The 22,221-nt window shown below is 43.2% G+C and overlaps 1 protein-coding gene across 1 annotated transcript; it reads left to right on the top strand.

Moving 5' to 3' along the window:
• The first annotated feature begins 6,560 nt into the window (after positions 1–6,560).
• LOC120032030 (differentially expressed in FDCP 6-like) lies at positions 6,561–19,378 on the top strand. The gene is made up of 12 exons (XM_038977944.1): positions 6,561–6,707; positions 8,516–8,656; positions 8,986–9,174; positions 9,823–10,053; positions 10,229–10,375; positions 15,829–15,937; positions 16,173–16,384; positions 16,517–16,624; positions 16,882–17,048; positions 17,294–17,495; positions 17,781–17,871; positions 18,001–19,378. Exons 1-12 carry the CDS (start codon positions 6,612–6,614, stop codon positions 18,198–18,200), a joined length of 1,893 nt encoding a protein of 630 aa, XP_038833872.1. The 5' UTR covers positions 6,561–6,611; the 3' UTR covers positions 18,201–19,378.
• The last annotated feature ends 2,843 nt before the right edge of the window (positions 19,379–22,221 follow it).

Here is a 22,221-nt window from a genome sequence, read left to right as displayed (position 1 = left end):
GTTTCTCCCATTCTTCTCTGCAGATCCTCTCAAGCTCTGTCAGGTTGGATGGGGAGCGTCTCTGCACAGCTATTTTCAGGTCTCTCCAGAGATGTTAGATCGGGTTCAAGTCCGGGCTCTGGCTGGGCCACTCAAGGACATTAAGAGACTTGTCCCGAAGCAACTCCTGAGTTGTCTTGGCTGTGTGTTTAGGGTCGTTGTCCTGTTGGAAGATGAACCTTCGCCCCAGTCTGAGATACTGAGCGCTCTGGAGCAGGTTTTCATCAAGGATCTCTGTACTTTGCTCCGTTCATCTTTGCCTCGATCCTGACTGTTCTCCCAGTCCCTGCCGCTGAAAAACACCCCCACAGCATGATGCTGCCACCACTGTAGGAATGGTGCCAGTTTTCCTCCAGACGTGACACCTCGCATTCAGGCCAGAGTTGAATCTTGGTTTCATCAGAACACAGAATCTTGTTTTCATGGTCTGAGAGTCTTTAGGTGCCTTTTGGCAAACTCCAAGCAGGCTGTCATGTGCCTTTTACTGAGGAGTGGCATCCGTCTGGGCACTCTACCATAAAGGCCTGATTGGTGGAGTGCTCGAGAGATGTTTGTCCTTCTGGAAGGTTCTCCCATCTCCACAGAGGAACTCTGTGACCATCGGGTTCTTGGTCACCTCCCTGACCAAGGTCCTTCTCCCCCGATTGCTCAGATTTGCCTGGCTGGCCAGCTCCAGGACCTTATATAGTCAGGTGTGTGCCTTTCCAAATCATGTCCAATCAATTGAATTTACCACAGGTGGAGTCCAATCAGGTTGTAAAAACATCTCAAGGATGGAAACAGGATGCACCTTAGCTCAATTTCGAGTCTCATAGCAAAGGGTCTGAATACTTATGTAAATAAGGTATTTCTGTTTTTTATACATTTCCTAACATTTCTCAAAACCTGTTTTCACTTTGTCATTATTGGGTATTGTGTGTAGATTGTTAAATATTTTTATTTATTTAATCCATTTGAGAATAAGGCTGTAACGTAACAAAATGTGGAAAAATTCAAGGTGTCTGAATACTTTCCGAAGGCCCTGTATATAACTCAGTTCCATAGTTCTGTGTGTGTGTGTGTGTGTGTGTGTGTGTGTGTGTGTGTGTGTGTGTGTGTGTGTGTGTGTGTCAGTCACCAGATGTCAACCCAATTGAACACTTACAGGAGATTGTGGAGCGCCACCTAAAACAGCGATTTCCACCACCATCAACAAAACACCAAATCATGGAATTTCTCGTGGAAGAATGGTGTCGCATCCCTCCAATAGTTCCAGACACTAGTAGAATCTATGCCAAGGCACATTGAAAGTGTTCTGGCAGCCTGTGGTGGCCCATCACCCTATTAAGGCATTTTATCTGGTTGTTTCCTATATTTTGGCAGTTAGCTGTATATCACCCTCTAGTGGAAAATGTAGTTACCAGATGAAAGCAAATTCTTAGTGGGCATCTAGCATTGCTTTCACCTGGGTCATATTCATTAGTGCACACCGTAGCAAAACGTTTTGTAACCGAAAAGGAAAACAAGTGTTTCTTATTGGACAATTTTAATGAATACGGCCTAGTGAATAGATTATTTTTCTACATTAAAATGTTTGGTCCATTTTATCAAGAGCGACTTACAGTAGTGAGTGCATGGCATTATTCTTACTTTTTTTGTACTGGTCCCCCATGGGAATCGAACCCACAACCCAGGTGTTACAAGCACCATGCTCTGCCAACTGAGCCACATGGGACCCCTACAATACAATCCTGTTATCTTTTCTAAGAGCAGATGAGGGCTAGAAAACAAGGAGAGGAAGCCACTGTAAACTGTTGAAATGTACCCAGATTTCTTTTACCTGTACTGTGTTTCAGATCAGTGAAGAGTGCAGGAGAGAAGACAGATCCCCTTTGTGAAGAAGAAGCCACTACAGACTATTGAGATGCACCCTATATGTGGGGGGACCATGGCTAGAATGAATCCAACTTATGTCAAAAGTAGTTTTGTTGTGCATTTTAGCTAAACTCTAACCCTTTTCCTAACCTTAGCTTGATTATCATAACCTGCTACGTTAATTCTCCTAAACTGCTGCATAAATTCTCCTAATCTGCTACGAAAAGTCAAATCTGACGTTAATTTGTCAAAAGCAGGATCCCTCCTAGCCATGACCGGGGTCCAGGGTTTGCTTACACCTGTTCAGTTCTTTAAAATCATTGCAGTCAGATGAAGGAAGGCTGATAAGGAGAGGCATTCCTTATAGAAGTAAACTTCTTCCGACTATTAAGAAAAACTGCTCTACAGACAAATCAGTTGAATGGCCGTTGATTTCCATAAGCGGGCACGTTTTTTCATGGGTCCTCCTATGTGTGCACGCATCATTTTGTTATGGGTGTTAGAGTAAAGACCATAGGCAGCTCTTCAGTTTCAAGTTTGGGAAAGCTTACAATTTATCCTACCATTTCTACCGATCTGCATGCCAGTTATGATCATTTTTTATATGGGCATTTTCGTGGAACAATTTTTTTATAGCATTTTATCTGGATATATGGTATCAGATCATGATATTTCATTCTTTCACATCGAGGCTTGGTGATTTTCGAGGCCGGGAGTGTTGGAAAGCTATTTCAAATACTGAGGAACTATCATTTGCAATGGATGTTAAAAAAACAGACATGGTTGACTTACTGTGTGAGGTTAAGAAAAAATGACTGCGAAGCTCAGATTATTAGTGGTGGACATGGTGAGTTATGACAATCACGAAATCTGACAATGCAAAATAGGCACTTTCCTACTTTTGCATGCAGCAGGCCAGGTACGTCTACTTCTGTGCGTGCTCAGGCGCACGCTCCCTCAACTTTATCAGGACAGAGAACATGCTCACGGAGCACTCCAAACAAAAGGCAATGAACAAATATTTGACAGAACTTGTAATTGTTATGAAATTAACCAAAACTTGTTTCTCACTAGTGTAGGAGGTTGTGAACTCAACACCGCAAACAACATAATGAGCACAGTAAATGACTGTAATTAATACATGCATTAACATAAATTAATGTAAATGGCATGGGATTAACGGTACATTTACAAGGCCTACTGGTGACATATGTAATTGGCAATCGAAGAGCAATCAAAGCAATCGAAGAGCAAACAATTCACACAATGAAACAACGAATGCACAAGAATTAGCGAGAGACAGCTGAGCGCATTCTAGAGAGCTGAGTGCATGCATTCTAGAGAGACTAGCCATATCTTCGCCACACATCCAGTGCTTGACTTGGACTAAAATAGATTCCGGTTCTCATTTTTGGTGCAGTGGTACTGTTTATATATATATTTTTTAATTGCTAATATTTTATAAGAGGTGCAGGAACTCAAGCAGTAGAAAATGTAAGGTTCTGGTACTCAGTTCTGGTGAGCTCCTGCCCAAGTCAAGCACTGCACACACCCCTCCCCTACTTCTTGTTGCAACATTTTAAATGCTTATCACTGACAGCCGCAACTCAATCATGTAGGCCTATTGCACGCACGCACACACACACACACACACGAGACTTGGGTCACTCTGTTTTCATTAATATATAATCTGGGTCTAGTGTTGAACATCCAAAACATTTTCAGAAATACAGCTCAATCACCAAGGAGATAAGATAGCATTTGTGTGTAACATAAATTACATAGTTTATTTACAAAAAAATACATTTACAAAAAAACACACCCCAATTTGACATACCAGGTATCAAGCAGAAACAGACTTGAAAAATAAAACTACATTTGGTGCCCATCAATATTACAAACTTACAGTATCATATTTATGCTCATATAAATTCAGCAAAAAAAGAAACGTCCCTTTTTCAGGACCCTGTCTTTCAAAGATAATTCATAAAAATCCAAATAACTTCACAGATCTTCATTGTAAAGGGTTTAAACACTGTTTCCCATGCTTGTTCAATGAACCATAAACAATGAATGAACATGCACCTGTGGAACGGTCATTAAGACACTAACAGCTTACAGACGGTAGGCAATTAAGGTCACAGTTATGAAAACTTAGGACACTAAAGAGGCCTTTCTACTGACTCTGAAAAACACCAAAAGAAAGATGCCCAGGGTCCCTGCTCATCTACGTGAACGTGCCTTAGGCATGCTGCAAGGAGGAATGAGGACTGCAGATGTGGCCAGGGCAATAAATTGCAATGTCTGTACTGTGAGACGCCTAAGACCGCGCTACAGGGAGAGAGGAAGGACAGCTGATCGTCCTCGCAGTGGCAGACCATGTGTAACAACACCTGCACAGGATCGGTACATCCAAACATCACACCTGCGGGATAGGTACAGGATGGCAAAAACAACTGCCCGAGTTACACTAGGAACACACAATCCCTCCATCAGTGCTCAGACTGTCCACAATAGGCTGAAAGAGGCTGGACTGAGGGCTTGTAGGCCTGTTGTAAGGCAGGTCCTCACCAGACATCACCAGCAACAACGTCGCCTATGGGCACAAACCCACCGTCGCTGGACCAGACAGGACTGGCAAAAAGTGCTCTTCACTTTTGTCTCACCAGGGGTGATGGTTGGATTCGCGTTTATCGTCGAAGGAATGAGCGTTACACCGAGGCCTGAACTCTGGAGAGGGATCGATTTGGAGGTGGAGGGTCTGTCATTGTCTGGGTCGGCGTGTCACAGCATCATCGGACTGAGCTTGTTGTCATTGCAGGCTCATACTGACATGACCCTCGAGCATGACAATGCCACCAGCCATACTGCTCATTCTGTGCGTGATTTCCTACAAGACAAGAATGGCAGTGTTCTGCCATGGCCAGCGAAGATCCCGGATCTCAATCCCATTAAGCACGTCTGGGACCTGTTGGATCAGAGGGTGAGGGCTAGGGCCATTCCCCCCAGAAATGTCCGGGAACTTACAGGTGCCTTGGTGGAAGAGTGGGGTAACATCTCACAGCAAGAACTGGCAAATCTGGTACAGTCCATGAGGAGGAGATGCACTGCAGTACTTAATGCAGCTGGTGGCCACACCAGACACTGACTGCTACTTTTGATTTTGACCCCCCCCTTTTTTCAGGGACACATTATTCCATTTCTGTTAGTCACATGACTGTGGAACTTGTTCAGTTTATGTCTCAGTTGTTGAATCTTGTTATGTTCATACAAATATTTACAAATGTTAAGTTTGCTGAAAATAAACACAGTTGACAGTGAGAAGACATTTCATTTTTTGCTGAGTTTATATTATGTTAACTAATAGCAAAGAAACATTTTGGAATTGGCCTAATCAAGAACAAATCAAATCTGTGTGACATGATACCCTTTGGATTTATCATTTTAGAATGTCAGTGTACTAGCTTGTACACAGTGCAGGTTTTAATCATGACCAGAGGGACCACCTAAATGGCAAATTATCCCTGGTAGATTTAAAACAGCATAATTCTGCAGTTCTGGTGAGAACTGGCAAAATGTTTCACAAACTCATCCATGTTGAGGGAGCGTGCCCTCCTTGACTTAACCCAGAGAATTCTGCCGTGACTTAACCTGTCATCAACCATTGTTGTCCTAAGGTGGGTCAGTTTTAAAGCTGAGAAGCTTCTCTCGCAAGAAGCACTGCTGGCTGGAGTAACAACAGAAATCTTACAAAGTCGAAATAGCTCATGGAAGACCTCTTTATAAGGTTCTAGATACACAACAAAGTCAAGGAGAGTAGACGGTCTCCCTTAACGCTCAAAGACAGATTCAATGGCTGTAGCATTGCTTATTCGGCTGAATGATTAGCTAATACATATTTGAGAAATTATGAATAATAAGCATATGATTTTACCTGATAATAGACTACTAATGATAATATAACAGCTTCAAATACCGAACTAGTAACGTTAAGTAGCCTAGGTTAACTTAGCTGATCTTCAAAATAGGGAATTCAGCAGAGTTCTCTGATACATTTTTACAACTCATTGAAACTCTGAAAATAAATACATGGGCAAATGTTACCAAATATGATAATAATAGGCCTGCATTACGGTAGGCAGCTAATTGTTAAATTACACTTTCCATCCTTACCTTGGAAGGTCACTGTCTCTGCGCTGGGAGCGTAGTAGAACGTCTCTCTGAATAACGGGGCGTGGTTTTGGCTTAACTGCGTTGGGGAAAAGAAAGACTCATATCGCGTATGTACATCAATGACATCAACCAAGAGCTGGGGTTCATTTACCACCACCACCCACTTGAAAGAAAAAGATCAATAATTTACAAGGATGCCAGAGTTTTCCAAAGTCATTCGAAGTTTTAACTTTGAGTGACCTAAAACATAATTATAGGTTTATAAGGTAGGCTATTAGTACCCTATATGAATCCAAATGTGAAAAGTGAAATGTTGATATTATATTGTGGTTTATTTTTAATTAAGTATTTATTTTGATTATAAATATATTATATGCATATAGTATTTTACTTTCGTTACATAATTTTTCCTCTCCACCCCTTTTCTTAACGTGTCCTGTTCGCCTTCTCATGAAGTGCTTCAACTTCAGTTTGCAATACTGATATCACTGCTGTGCGCAACCCGCTCGCTTCGGAATGTAGACGCAAAGACGTCTGTCTCCACAATGGAACTGCAATCCGAACTGCTCAAGTCCATCTGGTACGCGTTCACATCGCTGGACATGGAGAAATGCGGAAAAGTATCGAAGTCCCAGCTGAAGGTTAGATTTGAAGTGTAATATTTCCAAGCGCTGAGCTTTATAATCAGGAAATGGGTGTTGAATTGCTTCTGTGCCTCTGGCGCCAGCTTGTTACTCAGTCTACAATTCACATACTAATATCCACATGATCGTTTGTTTAGATAACCTTATAAACAAATGTTTTGAGGTTTGAAGATCTGATCAAGATAGCCTTAAAAGACATTGTTAGCCTCTTACAAGTTATTATATTAGGCTATAATACATTATTCAGTGTGAATCTAGGGATGTATGCCATGTATAAAGTTAACAGTCCACCAGTAAAAATAATAATTAGCATGGATCATGCAGGAATACTGCTCAGTATGAGAAACATGCACATGAAAACATTCTCACTCACACACAACTTGGATACATTGGTGACTTTAATACCCTCATGAGTGTGTATCCATGAAACCCGCTTTCAGTGAGTTATCACAACAGCGGCAGCCTACACATAGAAATGGGAGCATTAAAGTCAGTCGATAGTCACCTATGCCAGGACTGGCCCTCTCCCTTTACTGCAGTCAACCTGTACACATGACAACATATCAGAGTTTACTGTACAACAGAAACAGACGGTGCTGTGTGTTCAGACATCTTCCCCAGTCATCTTCCCCTTCACTCAGTCTCTGGCCTGTCGAGTTCAAACAAGTTGTGTTCTCCCTTTGGTGAGAATCCCAGGAAATAGCAGGCAGGTGTTCAGACATGCTCACACCGAGGGGGCTGTGTGTGTGTGTGTGTTGGTGTGTGTTGGTGTGTGTTTGTGTGTGTGTGTGTGTGTGTGTGTGTGTGTGTGTGTGTGTGTGTGTGTGTGTGTGTGTGTGTGTGTGTGTGTGTGTGTGTGTGTGTGTGTGTGTGTGTGTGTGTGTGTGTGTGTGTGTGTGTGTGTGTGTGTGTGTGTCAGTCAGTCAGTCAGTCAGTCAGTCAACAGAGGCCTGCAATGTTGTTTACACTGCTTGCTTTGGTTTTTATCATTGACCACTTTGTTTTTTCATATGATTTGAGATGATTAGAAGTTGTGAACAATTTCAGTAACCACTTACATACTGTATATAAATATAGGAATAGTAGATGTAATATTGACAGTAACATAATACATTTAAAGGGTCATTTTTGGGAGATTATCATTTGGCCAAAAGACCATCCTCTCCTCGAATTCTCCGTCCTCTCTCCTTGGTGACCCGGAAACCGCTAAGTTGTAGAGTGGTCGAGGATAGTGTCAATTAGTTTCAAACGGAGTGTCCTCGATAACGTTCTCCCGCCGAGGAAGCGCGAGTATCCTTCGCAGAAGAGTTTTGAAATCCGCCACACCCCCTTTTAAATCAGCTGTTGTTTACTTGGAGGAGATAAGTATGCACATTTAAAAACTATATGCTACGTATTATTTTATCTATAAAATGTCTAGCACAACTAGCTACATGTGTTTTTAATACTTTACACATTTAATTTGGGACTCCATCCCTGGAAATGTAATTTATATGATGACGAGCGAGTGAAGAAGGAGAGTCTAATTTAATTCAAATGTATTGTTTCCACATTTCTTCTCCTCGGTTACCATTGAGCTTTTTCAAGAAGAGGCCTAGGAGAGGACAACTGAGTACAGAGGAGTTGAGTAAACCAATTGAGAATCTGCATTTGACACAGGCATTTTCTTAATTGTCCTGTGTGGTGTGTGTGTGGTGTGTGTGTGTGTGTGTGTGTGTGTGTGTGTGTGTGTGTGTGTGTGTGTGTGTGTGTGTGTGTGTGTGTGTGTGTGTGTGTGTGTGTGTGTGTGTGCGCGCGTGTCGCAGGTTCTCTCCCACAACCTGTACACGGTGTTGAACATCCCTCACGACCCCGTGGCACTGGAGGAACACTTCCAAGACGATGACAATGGACCGGTGTCAAACCATGGCTACATGCCCTACCTCAACAAATACATACTGGCCAAGGTAAACTACCTCAACAAATACATACTGGCCAAGGTAACCATTCCATCATACTCAATTGAGGATTTTCACATTGAGATGAGTGAATTCCAGTCCATTCAGGAGATGAATTGCACTTGATCTTGATCTTAGTTCACCCAAAATTACATATTGGTTTCCTTAACCTGTGAGCAAAACCGAAGCATGCATTGCTGTCTTACCTTGTCCATAGACTGCTTACAGAGTATAGAAACCAATATGTCATTTAGTCATTTGGGTGAACTATCCGTTTAACATCTAAAACTCTTTACCAGTACTAATGAACAAATGAACCCCTGGTGTGCTGCACCTAGGTCAAAGAGGGTGCATACGACAAGGAGACGTTTGACGACCTGTGCTGGATGATGACCATGAAGAAAAACTACAGACCTAGCAGCGGCCAGGGGGGGCTGCTGTGCTCCCTGAGAGACTGCTTCAAACTTTTCTGTCTCTTCAACCTGCTGTCGGAGGACCACTACCCACTCATCATGATTCCACAGGAGGTGAGGGGGTTGGAGGGATGAGGGGGCCAGGGGGCCAGGAAGAGACTGACCTCCATTGGCACATTTAAATATAAAGCCAGATAGTATCTTTCAGAGAGAAAAGAGATGTACAGGTAGAGAGGAAATAGTTCATCTGAAAAAGAGGGAGGGAGAATAGAGGGTTAATAGACACACATACAGTACTGTATATAAACAGTAAGAAAATAGTCGTAGTTATGCAGTCCAGTGGCCATTTTGACTACACAGTGTGCTTTGACGCTTGCAGTATACAAACTGTATGTTTATCGATTAGCCCCTTGCTCAGTGGAGGCTGCTGAGGGGAGAACGGCTCATAATAATGGCTGAAACGAGTCCGTCCTCCCTAATTATGGTGCCACCATCCTCCTGTGCATTTGCTAAAATATCTCTACTCTAGGTCCTTACTTCCTGTTCTCCTCCCACTAAGCAGGAAGTCAGAGTAGAATAAACCAATAGGAGGGAGGTTTAGTTTCCTGTTGATAACATCTGCAGGCTTTATGAAGATGTGTTGCAACTTGCTGACCACAGCATTATCCCTTAACTAGATCACTTTCTGAATATGGGTCCCAGCAAATTGAGCCATAAAAGGATAAAGATATTTTCTGACTTGTAACGCACACACACACGCAGGTGGAGTACCTGCTGAAGAAAATCTCCACTGCGATGAACCAGGAGTGGGACGGCAAGCCCCTCGAGGACCTGCTATCCCAGGATGCCTCTGTCCAGGAGGAGGGCATGTCAGTGTGGGTGTTCCTGGATCACATGGGCGCCGGGAGGCTGCTGAGGGTCAGCAATGCGGGTGCCTTCAGTCTGGCTCTGGACCAGGTCTTCTTGGAGATGTACCACAACGTCCTCAAGAGGGTGAGTTGGTGGGACTGTATGGATGTGGCTCCGGGTGGGGCTGTGTGTGTGGGCTGTTTTTATGTGTGTGTGTGTGTGTGTATATGTGTGTTTGCGCTGAATGAAATTCACATTACAGGGACAATGATCGATCCCTCTCTCTCCCTTTCTGTCTGTCTGTTTCTCTCTGTCGGAGGGTTACATATGGAAAAAGGGACATGTGCGCAGGAACTGGATGGAGCGTTGGTTTGTACTCAGGCCATCCTTCATGGCCTACTACGCCAGCGAGGACCTGAAAGACAAGAAGGGAGAGATTCCATTGGACCAGAATTGTGTTGTGGAGGTAATCTTGTTATTCTGGTTCATCTTTCAATCCACAAAACTGGTAGAAAAAATCTTGGCTAGGATAATATTTTTTTTTGCTAATGGCTGAGTGAATCGCTAATGTGTACCTGAGACTGAGAAGTACACTATATATACAAAAGTATGTGGACACCCCTTCAAATTAGTGGATTTGGCTATATTAGCCACACCCGTTGCTGACCGGTGTATAAAATCGAGCACACAGCCATGCAACCTCCATAGACAAACATTGGCAGTGGAATGGCCTTACTGAAGTGCTCAGTGACATTCAACTTGGCACAAGTCAGTTTGTCAAATTTCTGCCCTGCTAGAGCTGTAAGTGCTGTTATTGTGAAGTAGAAACGTCTAGGAGCAACAACAGCTCAGCCGCAAAGTGGTAGGCCACACAAGCTCACAAAACGGGACCGCCAGGTGCAAAAAATCAGCTGTCCTCAGTTGCAACACTCACTACCGAGTTCTAAACTGCCTCTGGAAGCAACGTCAGCACAATAACTGTTTGTCTGGAGCTTCATGAAATAGGTTTCCATGGCCGGGCAGCCACACACAAGCCTAAGATCACCACGTGCAATGCCAGGGGTCAGCTGGAGTGGCGTAAAACTCGCCGCCACTGGACTCTGGAGCAGTGGAAACGCGTTCTCTGGAGTGATTAATTATACTTTACCATCTGGCAGATGCCAGGAGAACGCTACATACCCAAATGCATAGTGCCAACTGTAAAGTTAGGTGGAGGGGGAATAATGGTCTGGGGCTGTTTTTCACGTTTCGGGCTAGGCCCCTTTGTTCCAGTGAAGGGAAATCTTAACGCTACAGCATACAATGACATTCTAGACGATTCTGTGCTTTGAACTTTGTGGCAAGAGTTTGGGGAAGGCCCTTTTCATGTTTCAGCATGACGATGCCGCTGTGCACAAAGCCAGGTCCATACAGAAATGGTTTGTCAAAATCGATGTGGAATAACTTGACTGGCCTGCACAAAGCCCTGACCTCAAGCTCATCGAACACCTTTGTGATGAATTGGAATGCCGACTGCGAGCCAGGCCTGTTCGCCCAACATCAGTTGCCCGACCTCACTAATGCTCTTCTGTCTGAATGGAAGTAAGTCCCTGCAGCAATGTTCCAACATCTAGTGGAAAGCCTTCCTTAGAAGAGTGGAGGCTGTTATAGCAGCAATGGGGGGACCAAATCCATATTACTGCCCGTGATTTTGCAATGAGATGTTCGACGAGCAGGTGTCCACATACTTTTGGTCATGTTTTGATTTTTTTAATTCAAATTTTATTTCTACAGGGCTCTACACCATTGAGACCAGGGTCTAATTTGCAAGGGATCCCTGTGAACATGAACATACAATAAATAATATCAATACAATAAATAAAACAGGATTAATCTAAACAAACACAACTCTCACATCACCTCCCTTAAACTCCATCTAAGCTGTCCAATGGAGAACAGTGAGTCTAATTTCAAGGTTACCTGAAGGCTATTCCATGAGCTGGACCTCCAGAAGCAGTCAGTCCAGAGGGCAGGTCTGAAAATGGCTGGATCTTCAGTTAATATGTGAGCTGATGTAGTGGGAGGAGTCTCTGAAGAACCGCTGTATGTACAAAAAGTAGCCAGTGCTGGACCCTTCTGGTAGTTAGAGACTCCCAGCCAACAGAACTATACACAATGCAGTGATGTGTACGGAACATTGTCCCCAGTGATAAAAAGAAGTGCTGAATGCTAGTTTGAATCTAAAGGTTTTAAAGCAGAGGCTGCCACATGCATGTACAGTCGTGGCCAAAAGTTTTGAGAATGACACAAATATTAATTTCCACAAAGTTTGCTGCTTCAGTGTCTTTAGATATTTTTGTCAGATGTTACTATGGAATACTGAAGTATAATTACAAGCATTTCATAAGTGTCAAAGGCTTTTATTGACAATTACATGAAGTTGATGCAAAGAGTCATTATTTGCAGTGTTGACCCTTCTTTTTCAAGACCTCTGCAATCCGCCCTGGCATGCTGTCAATTAACTTCTGAGCCACATCCTGACTGATGGCAGCCCATTCTTGCATAATCAATGCTTGGAGTTGAGTTTGTCAGAATTTGTGGATTTTTGTTTGTCCACCAACCTCTTGAGGATTGACCACAAGTTCTCAATGGGATTAAGGTCTGGGGAGTTTCCTGGCCATGGACCCAAAATATCGATGTTTTGTTCCCCGAGCCACGTAGGTATCACTTTTGCCTTATGGCAAGGTGCTCCATCATGCTGGAAAAGGTATTGTTTGTCACCAAACTGTTTCTGGATGGTTGGGAGAAGTTGCTCTCGGAGGATGTATTGGTACCATTCTTTATTCATGGCTGTGTTCTTAGGCAAAATTGTGAGTGAGCCCACTCCCTTGGCTGAGAAGCAACCCCACACATGAATGGTCTCAGGATGCTTTACTGTTGGCATGACACAGGACTGATGGTAGCGTTCACCTTGTCTTCTCTGGACAAGCTTTTTCCAGATGCCCCAAACAATCGGAAAGGGGATTGATCAGAGAAAATAACTTTACCCCAGTCCTCAGCAGTCCAATCCCTGTACCTTTTGCAGAATATCAGTCTGTCCCTGATGTTTTTCCTGGAGAGAAGTGGCTTCTTTGCTGCCCTTCTTGACACCAGGCCATCCTCCAAAAGTCTTTACCTCACTGTGCGTGCAGATGCACTCACACCTGCCTGCTGCCATTTCTGAGCAAGCTCTGTACTGGTGGTGCCCCGATCCCGCAGCTGAATTAACTTTAGGAGACGGTCCTGGTGCTTGCTGGACTTTCTTGGGCACCCTGAAGCCTTCTTCACAACAATTGAAACGCTCTCCTTGAAGTTCTTGATGATCCGATAAATGGTTGATTTAGGTGCAGTCTTACTGGCAGCAACATCCTTGCCTGTGAAGCCCTTTTTGTGCAAAGCAATGATGACGGCACGTGTTTCCTTGCATGTAACCATGATTGACAGAGGAAGAACAATGATTCCAAGCACCACCCTCATTTTGAAGCTTCCAGTCTGTTATTCAAACTCAATCAGCATGACAGAGTGATCTCCAGCCTTTTCCTCGTCAACACTCACACCTGTGTTAACGAGAGAATCACTGACATGATGTCAGCTGGTCCTTTTGTGGCAGGGCTGAAATGCAGTGAAAATGTTTTTGGGGGATTCAATTCATTTGAATGGCAAAGAGGGACTTTGCAATTAATTGCAATTAATCTGATCTCTCTTCATAACATTCTGGAGTATATGCAAATTGCCATCATACAAACTGAGGCAGCAGACTTTGTGAAAATTAAAATTTGTGTCATTCTCAAAACTTTTGGCCACGACTGTAGATTACATCACCATAATCAAGTACTGGGAGAAGCATTGCTTGAACAATCTTCCTTCTACTTTCCAAAGTGAGGCAGGATTGATTTCTATAAAAGAAACCAATCTTAATTCTCAACTTTCTTGTCTGTTTTTCAATGTGTGTTTTAACAGGCAGCTTATCATCAATCCAAACACCCAAGTATTTATAATGGAGGACTTGTTCCGTTTGGGCTCCCTTCAATGTGCAAATATGTAGGTCCTCAAAGTTAATATTACGAGACCTGGAGAACAACAAACTTGGTTTTATTAGCATTTATCACTAGTTTAAGATCAGTAAGCAATTTTTGAATGGAGTCAAAATCATGCTGAAGGTTATGAATGGCCTGCTGTTAAGAGGGGGAACAGGAGTAAATAACTGTATCATCCGCGTAGAGATGAATGTTACATGTTTTAACAGATAGACCAATATTATGTATAGAAATAGTGAAGAGAACAGGGTCAAAAATCGACCCCTGCGGTAAACCTTTCATAATATTGAGGAAGCTAGATTTGATACCGTCAGTACAAGTTGTGTCCTGTCCATTAGATAGTTATTGAACCAACTGCAATATGCCTGACCTAGCGTATTTCACACAACCTTTGTACAAGTAAGAAATGGTCAGCAGTATCAAATACTTTTGACAGGTCAATAAACAATGATTTTTATGGTGTAAACAATATAGCACATCATATAGACAAGTGTAGCTGCTGATACAGTGCTATGTCTGTTAATCTGTCTGCATATTTCAAGACATGGCATATGGGGATGTAGTGAGATACCCAAAGGGCTGGATGATTCTCTTGTCATCACTCATCTTGAAAAAAGGAGATCCAAAAGATCCAAAACATTATAACCAGCCAGAGACACATCAGTATCCGGCACAGTCTTATTTAGCCAAGTTTCCCTCAAACCCTCCCATCTATCTCTGAACACCATCCAGTTTTGATTTCTATTTGCCATATATTTTTCAACTGTGCTATGATGTTTCACAAAAGTTCTGAAACTTTCTATTTTCATTGTTTCTACAGATTGTAAATTAAATAATTGTTTTTTATAAAAGTATTATTATATTATTGATTGTCTATGACTTTTCAAGTCACTCAGCAGTGCTATTTGCAGAGTTAGCTCCAGGCAAATGTTGCAATTCTTTAACCTTTCCTGGACCTGTGACCAAAAACAAGCTACATATGGACAGTACCAAAACAAATGATCTAATGATTCTGTCTTTTCGCAGCAAAGTCTGCAGAGCTGGGATGGTTTTATCCCCCATATATATACATTTTATATATATATATATATATATATATATATATATATATATATATATATATACATTTTATATATATATATATATATATATATATATATATATATATATATATATAAAAAATGTAATTGGTTGCAAGAATTTTGTATAATCATTTAAATGGAACAATTTTAAGTTTTGAATCCGGCGTGGTTTTGTGTATCAGTTCATAAACCATGTGCCATGGAATTGGTATATCGAAAATCACTTCCCAACTATATGGCAATCTATATGGCACAGCTGTCCATTTTTGGTCCTTAAATGAAACTGGTATACTTTTTTATTTATCAGAATTTTATTTAACCACTTTTGGTCTTTAATGCAGGGCCGACAGACAAGTTCCTTACTCTTTCCCTCTTCCCTTTTTGTGGTTTCAGATATTACCAGAATGTCCACATTGGTTTGAGAGGTCAGAGTTCAAGATCAAACTTCTGGCATTTACATGAATCAGTCCAACGCCACAGCTGCAGGATTTCATATCAGAGTCTAATATCAGCACACTATGCTCAGTTGGTAACCCCTTATTTGAAAATACCATAGGGTTAGCTTGAATTGGTATAGATACAAGCTTGTCTAGAACTGTACCATTGGGCCTATATTTTGAACTAGGATGTGGATTACAACAAGAGTCAATGAGGGTTACCTGTTGCGAGCCTGATGCAAATACGGATCATTTACGGTTGGGATTATCTGAGCGGAACTTGGGGTGTTGATAAGTCAATGTCACCCTGGTAGTCAACCACCAGTTGTCCTCTCTTTGTCTTAGGCTATTCCAGACAGGGATGGGAAGCGTTGTCTCTTTTGTGTGAAGACCACCAGCAAGACCTATGAGATGAGTGCCGCCGACCAGAGACAGAGGGTGGAATGGACACAAGGTGAGGGGATGTGAACAAGTGTAACGCCCTGCCTGAGACACAAGCCTAATTGTTGTCCTCGGACCAAGAGGATATCCTGTTAACCTAATGGTTAAAACATTTGGTTGGCACGCGGGAGACCCCTCGGTTGAAAAGCATTAGGGAAAGAACATAACTTTTTTCTGATTCTCCTGTGTGTCTGTGTGTGTGTGTGTGTGTGTGTGTGTGTCCGTGTGTGTGTCCTCTTTCTCCCCAGCCTTGCAGACTGCCGTCCGTCTCCAGGGTGAGCGCAAGTCCTCCCTGCACCAGGAACTAAAGCTGAAGAGGCGGGTCCAGCGCGAGCAGAGTCAACAGGAGCGTAGCCTGAGTGCCAGCAGCAGCCGCGGCAGACAATCAGAAGAGCTTACCATTCAAGATCTGGAGAGGGAAAAGGAACGGCAAGGACAGGAGATAGAGAGTATTATTCAGGTGAGCAGGAGGGAGAGAGAGTGAGGCATTAAAGAGGAGAGATAGAAATGATGAGTGGGGGGAAAGAGGGGGTAATGCATACATAGTATACAGTACCTAACATGACATGTAGGGTGTATTTGTGTCCCACAGCACCAGCGAGAGGTGGAGGCACGGCGCAGGGAGGAGGAGGAGAAAGAGAGGGAGCAACAGAAGGAGGTCCAGAGAGAGTTGGAGAGACAGCTAGAAGAGGCAGAGAAGGTGAGATCATGTACTGAAGAATGAGGTTAATTAGTGCACCTGTGTAGGATCCCCAGATAAATGATTAGTGTGTGTGTGTGTGTGTGTGTGTGTGTGTGTGTGTGTGTGTGTGTGTGTGTGTGTGTGTGTGTGTGTGTGTGTGTGTGTGTGTGTGTGTGTGTGTGTGTGTGTGTGTGTGTGTGTGTGTGTGTGTGTGTGTGAATGCATTCGGTGTACATGTATACATACCTGATTGCCTGTCTGCGTGTGTTCCCCAGTTGCGGGAGAGCATGCAGGCTGAGATGGCAGAGAAAGAAAAGGAGGCCGAGCAGCAGAGGAAGAGGATCCAGGAGCTGGAGCTGACACAGCACAAACTGGAGGCTGCTCTCAACACAGAGATACAGGCACACATGGAGGAGGAGAGAGTCAGGCTGGAGCTAGAAGGGTACTACGCCTACACAAACTTATCTCAACACGGAGATACTGGCCACATGGAGGAGAGAGTCAGACACACACACACACACACACACACGGCTGCAAGACTAAAGTCACAGATCAGATCACCAAACGTCCCTGGCTATTGCATTAGAATGGTCTTCTGTGTCCTTATGTCCCTCATCCTCTCTCCTATCTATCATTGTCTCCCTTTCTACTGTCTCTACCATTGTCCTCCTTCCTCTCCTCTCCCAGGGTACTGCAGGCAGAGGAGGAGAAGAGCAGGCAGTGTCTGCTCCTCCAGGAGCAGCAGGAGGCATCCCGCCACTTCAGCCCCACGGAGGAGGCCCCAAACGGAGCTAAGGAAAAGCGGCCGGCCCCCTCTGCCCTCCACTATGCCTCCCAGGAGCTCCAGAGCCTCAGAGAGACCCGAGAGAGGAGTCACCAGCACCTGGAGGTGAGAGCGAGGAGATGAGAGGTGGAGGAGAAGAGGTGGCAGGAGGTGAGGGGAGAGCAGGATAAGGCTATTGTTCAGGATCTCTAGCTACAGTGGACTTTAGGCAGCCATCATTTCCACATAAACGCTTTATATAATTATTTGCAGGTGGAATTGTTGCATAGGGTACCTATAAGTCAATAACAGCTAGTAAATGATAGATGGTAAAACAAAGTGCAACTGACATCAACTTTGTAACTAGCAGTATGTTCTCATGTCCTTGTTTCCTTCTCTCTGGGTCTGTAGGAAGTTCAGGAGAAGCTTCGTAAAGCCAGCATCCATGTCCGACACTGGAACGTTCAGCTCAACCGCCTAATGAAACCCATCGCTCCTGGGGGTAATGCTCTGCCATGTATTTCTCTCTCTCTCTGTGTGTTGCAATAAAAAAATACTACAATAAGAAATCATATTTGATGGACAGTCAATAAAATATACTAAATATGGTATGCCATATCTTTTGCTACAGACAAGTTATCATCATTGCCAGCGAAAATCACCTGCCCGAAACAGGAGGGGGCGTTAGCCAGCAGTGAGTTTATCGCTAAACTCCAACCAAGAGCCAATCAAGAAACTCAGCAAATACTTGAGAGCCAATCGGCTACAGAAGAGAAAGGGCTAAAGGAACAGGTGGAAGCTATCACCCTGTCAGAGCCTGGGGGATCGTGATGTGTCATGGGTAAATTGTGACTGACTCACTGACTGATCTACAAATAATATTGTAGTTATTTATGATACAAGGATCTTTGCAGATCAGTCATTCGGCAGTCGTCTGTACTGTTGGCTGGAATGTCGAACATTCCCAGTTGTTTTACATGTCAACAGTCTGGCCGAGTTCCTGCCCGACTAGATGTGCAGATGTTGCATTGCATCAATCAATGGTTGCGTGCAACGTCATCGACTGTGCAGTCGGGCATCAGATTTCTACATCATATGAGGTGCTTAGCTGATGGGTTAAATACCACTCCAGGCTTTGTAAGATCTGGAATGTAGTCGGGGAGGAACTCGACCTCTACCAATGGTAGTGCTGACTAGGAGATGAGTAGGATCTGTAAGAAATGTATTGATCGAGGAGATACTACCTGTGCAATAAGAATGCTTATTTTAGTTTCTTCCTTCACAAAAAATCTTCCGTTCCATATGAACATGACTAATGATGAGGACTATGATTCTTGGAAGGTGGACCCAGTAGCCTATACACTACTTCAAGAACTGGGAAACACCTCATCAACCAACTGACTGTTCAGATTTCCATCTTGCTAGGGGACAACAGTCATTGTAAATGATAGAATACCAAGAATAAATGACAGGTTTGAATTTCTGTACAAAAGAAGTGCACATACTGGTATGTTGTGTGTGAACAACGTGATTGCTCTCTTCTCCATTTGATACAAGGCAGTCTAACAAACCCATGTGTGCCATTTTATTGTCAGGAAAGGAAAAGTGTCATGTCAGGAAAAATCGGGACACGCAAATATGTACAGTCCCCTTTTGAAATAGGCCTAATATTCAGCACAACGTTTAATTATGAGAGAAAGCCAGATTATTTTTTTCTCTTTCTTTAATTGTTGAAATTCAATCTCTTTGAAATAATGTCTTAAATCCTTTAGAAAAATACGTCTGTGGCTCACATATACACATACCGATGCCTAATATATATGTACTAATATTTAAAATAAATATATCTAAATACATGTCTTACTCATGTACATATGTCACATATAGTATCACACATCATACAGAATATCGAGTGGTTGATGTTTTTTCGATACCGAGGTAAAGACAGTCTCAAGTTGGATATTCGACAGATATTCGCGCTTTCAAACCACTTCAAATCAAATGTATTTATATAGCCCTTCTTACATCAGCTGATATCTCAAAGTGCTGTACAGAAACCCAGCCTAAAATCCCAAACAGCAAGCAATGCAGGTGTAGAAGCACGGGGGCTAGGAAAAACTCCCTAGAAAGGCCAAAACCTAGGAAGAAACCTAGAGAGGAACCAGGCTATGAGGGGTGGCCAGTCCTCTTCTGGCTGTGCCGGGTGGAGATTATAACAGAACATGGCCAAGATGTTCAAATGTTCATAAATGACCAGCATGGTCAAATAATAATAATCACAGTAGTTGTCGAGGGTGCAACAAGTCAGCACCTCAGGAGTAAATGTCAGTTGGCTTTTCATAGCCGATCATTAAGAGTATCTCTACCGCTCCTGCTGTCTCTAGAGAGTTGAAAAATGCAGGTCTGGGACAAGTAGCACATCCGGTGAACGAGCCACAGACTCCAAATAAGTGTTATTGTGTTGGAAAAATTGCACACAACATTGTACAGGTCTTATTTTCACGATTTGGACATTAATTTGCTTTCCAAGGCTAATAAACATGTAGAAATGTGAGCAGCATTTTGTATTCCTAGTTGAATTAGTTAGGGAGCGTAAACAAAGTACAAACTTTTTTTACATATAAATTTCAATAGCTCATTGGTCACGTGATCTACTTGACTCAAACAAGGTCCAAAATGTCCACTGACTACCCTTTTTTTTTTATTGCACACCCTTTAGTTTGTCCATTTGCTCCTTGGTCATGTGACCTAGGGACTTCAAACAAGGTTCAGAATGGTTAATTTAAGGGATCAATTGCTTCCCCAGTATCTGCATGAACTATCAGGCCAAGTGTTTTTGGTTGACCCTGCTCGACAGAAAGAGGAGGAGGAATCGGAACACGCTGCACTCAAATTCAGGTCTTAGTTATTCCATTGTACTGGATCTAATACATATTAGCATTTTACATACATTCATAAGTGTAATAATTTTTTAGGACACACTGTGAAAAACTCTCTTGGCTGCTGGCTCTGTCACTTTCAGACATGTGCAGAGCAGACTGAAAGGGGAAGGGTAGCTCTTGACTTGAACCACAGGGGTTCTCTGTAAAGAGAGAGTAATCCAAAAGGCACAGACACACCCCTTGACTTTCATTTGGCACCATTGACCTGTATGTATTCTCTCCTGATTGGCTCTGTGGTCCACAGTCTGGCAGTCTGACTAAAGTGCCAGAGGTATGAGGAGAGACATCCTCCTTTGTATTTATGGGAACAAATATTTCCTAACACTTTGGATCCTGTTCTTGGACAGTTAGAAGACACAATGCACCAATGCAAAAAATATATATATACTAATTACTGTCCATGAGTAACCTCAACCTTGTGGGTCTGTGGGCCAATAAAGTGCCAACTCAATTCTACCAGTGACAAGTCTCTCATGCCCCTATGAACGGGGACACAGGGCAATAGTTTTTAATCCTTTTTTTGTTTGTTTTTAATCCTTTTTTACTGAAGTACACTAACCCCTAATTGGGGCTCTTTTCTTGACACATAGTAGCAGTTTACCAGATAAGAAGTCAAGAAGATCAAAACGCTCCCTAAAACACTTCAGCGAGCAGGCCTTTCTAATCGACCTGGCCCGGGTATCCTGGAAAGACATTGACCTCATTCCGTCAGTAGAGGATGCCTGGTTATTCTTTAAAAGTGCCTTCCTCACCATATTAAATAAGCATACCCCATTCAAAAAATGTAGAACCAGGAACAGATATAGCCCTTGGTTCACTCCAGACCTGACAGTCCTTGACCAGCACAAAAACATCCTGTGGCGTACTGCATCAGCATCGAATAGCCCCCGCGATATTCAACTTTTCAGGGAAGTTAGGAACTTATCGGCAGACTCAACAGCCTTGGTTTCTCAAATGACTGTCTCACCTGGTTCACCAACTACTTCTCAGATAGAGTACAGTGTGTCAAATCGGAGGGCCTGTTGTCCGGACCTCTGGCAGTCTCTATGGGGTCCCACAGGGTTCAATTCTCGGGTCGACTCTTTTCTCTGTATACATCAATGATGTCGCTCTTGCGGCTGGTGATTCTCTGATCCACTTCTACGCAGACGACACCATTCTGTATACTTCTGGCCCTTCTTTGGACACTGTTAACTAACCATACAACTCTCCTTCCGTGGCCTCCAACTGCTCTTAAATGCAAGTAAAATTAAATGCATGCTCTTCAACCGATCGCTGCCCGCACCTGCCCGCCCGCCTAGCATCACTACTCTGGACGGTTCTGACTTAGAATATGTGGACAACTACAAATACCTAGGTGTCTGGTTAGACTGTAAACTCTCCTTCCAGACTCATATTAAGCATCTCCAATCCAAAATTAAATATAGAATCGGCTTCCTATTTCGCAACAAAGCACCCTTCACTCATGCTGCCAAACATACCCTTGTAAAACTGACTATCCCACCGATCCTTGACTTCGGCGATGTAATTTACAAAATAGCCTCCAACACTCTACTCAACACATTGGATGCAGTCTATCACAGTGCCATCCGTTTCGTCTCCAAAGCCCCATATACTACCCACCACTGCAACCTGTATGCTCTCGTTGGCTGGCCCTCGCTTCATATTCGTCGCCAAACCCACTGGCTCCAGGTCATCTATAAGTCCTTGCTAGGTAAAGCCCCGCCTTATCTCAGCTCACTGGTCACCATAGCAGCACCCACCCGTAGCATGCGCTCCAGCAGGTATATTTCACTGGTCACCCCCAAAGCCAATTCCTCCTTTGGCCGCCTCTCCTTCCAGTTCTCTGCTGCAGCTTACAGAGCAGCTTACAGATCATTGCACCTGTACATAGCCCATCTGTAACTAGC

The sequence above is a fragment of the Salvelinus namaycush genome, chromosome 38, assembly GCF_016432855.1.
Source record: "Salvelinus namaycush isolate Seneca chromosome 38, SaNama_1.0, whole genome shotgun sequence".
NCBI lineage: Eukaryota > Metazoa > Chordata > Actinopteri > Salmoniformes > Salmonidae > Salvelinus > Salvelinus namaycush.
The sequence above is the reverse complement of the archived record's forward strand: the minus strand, read 5'-3'. Positions and strand labels throughout refer to the sequence as shown.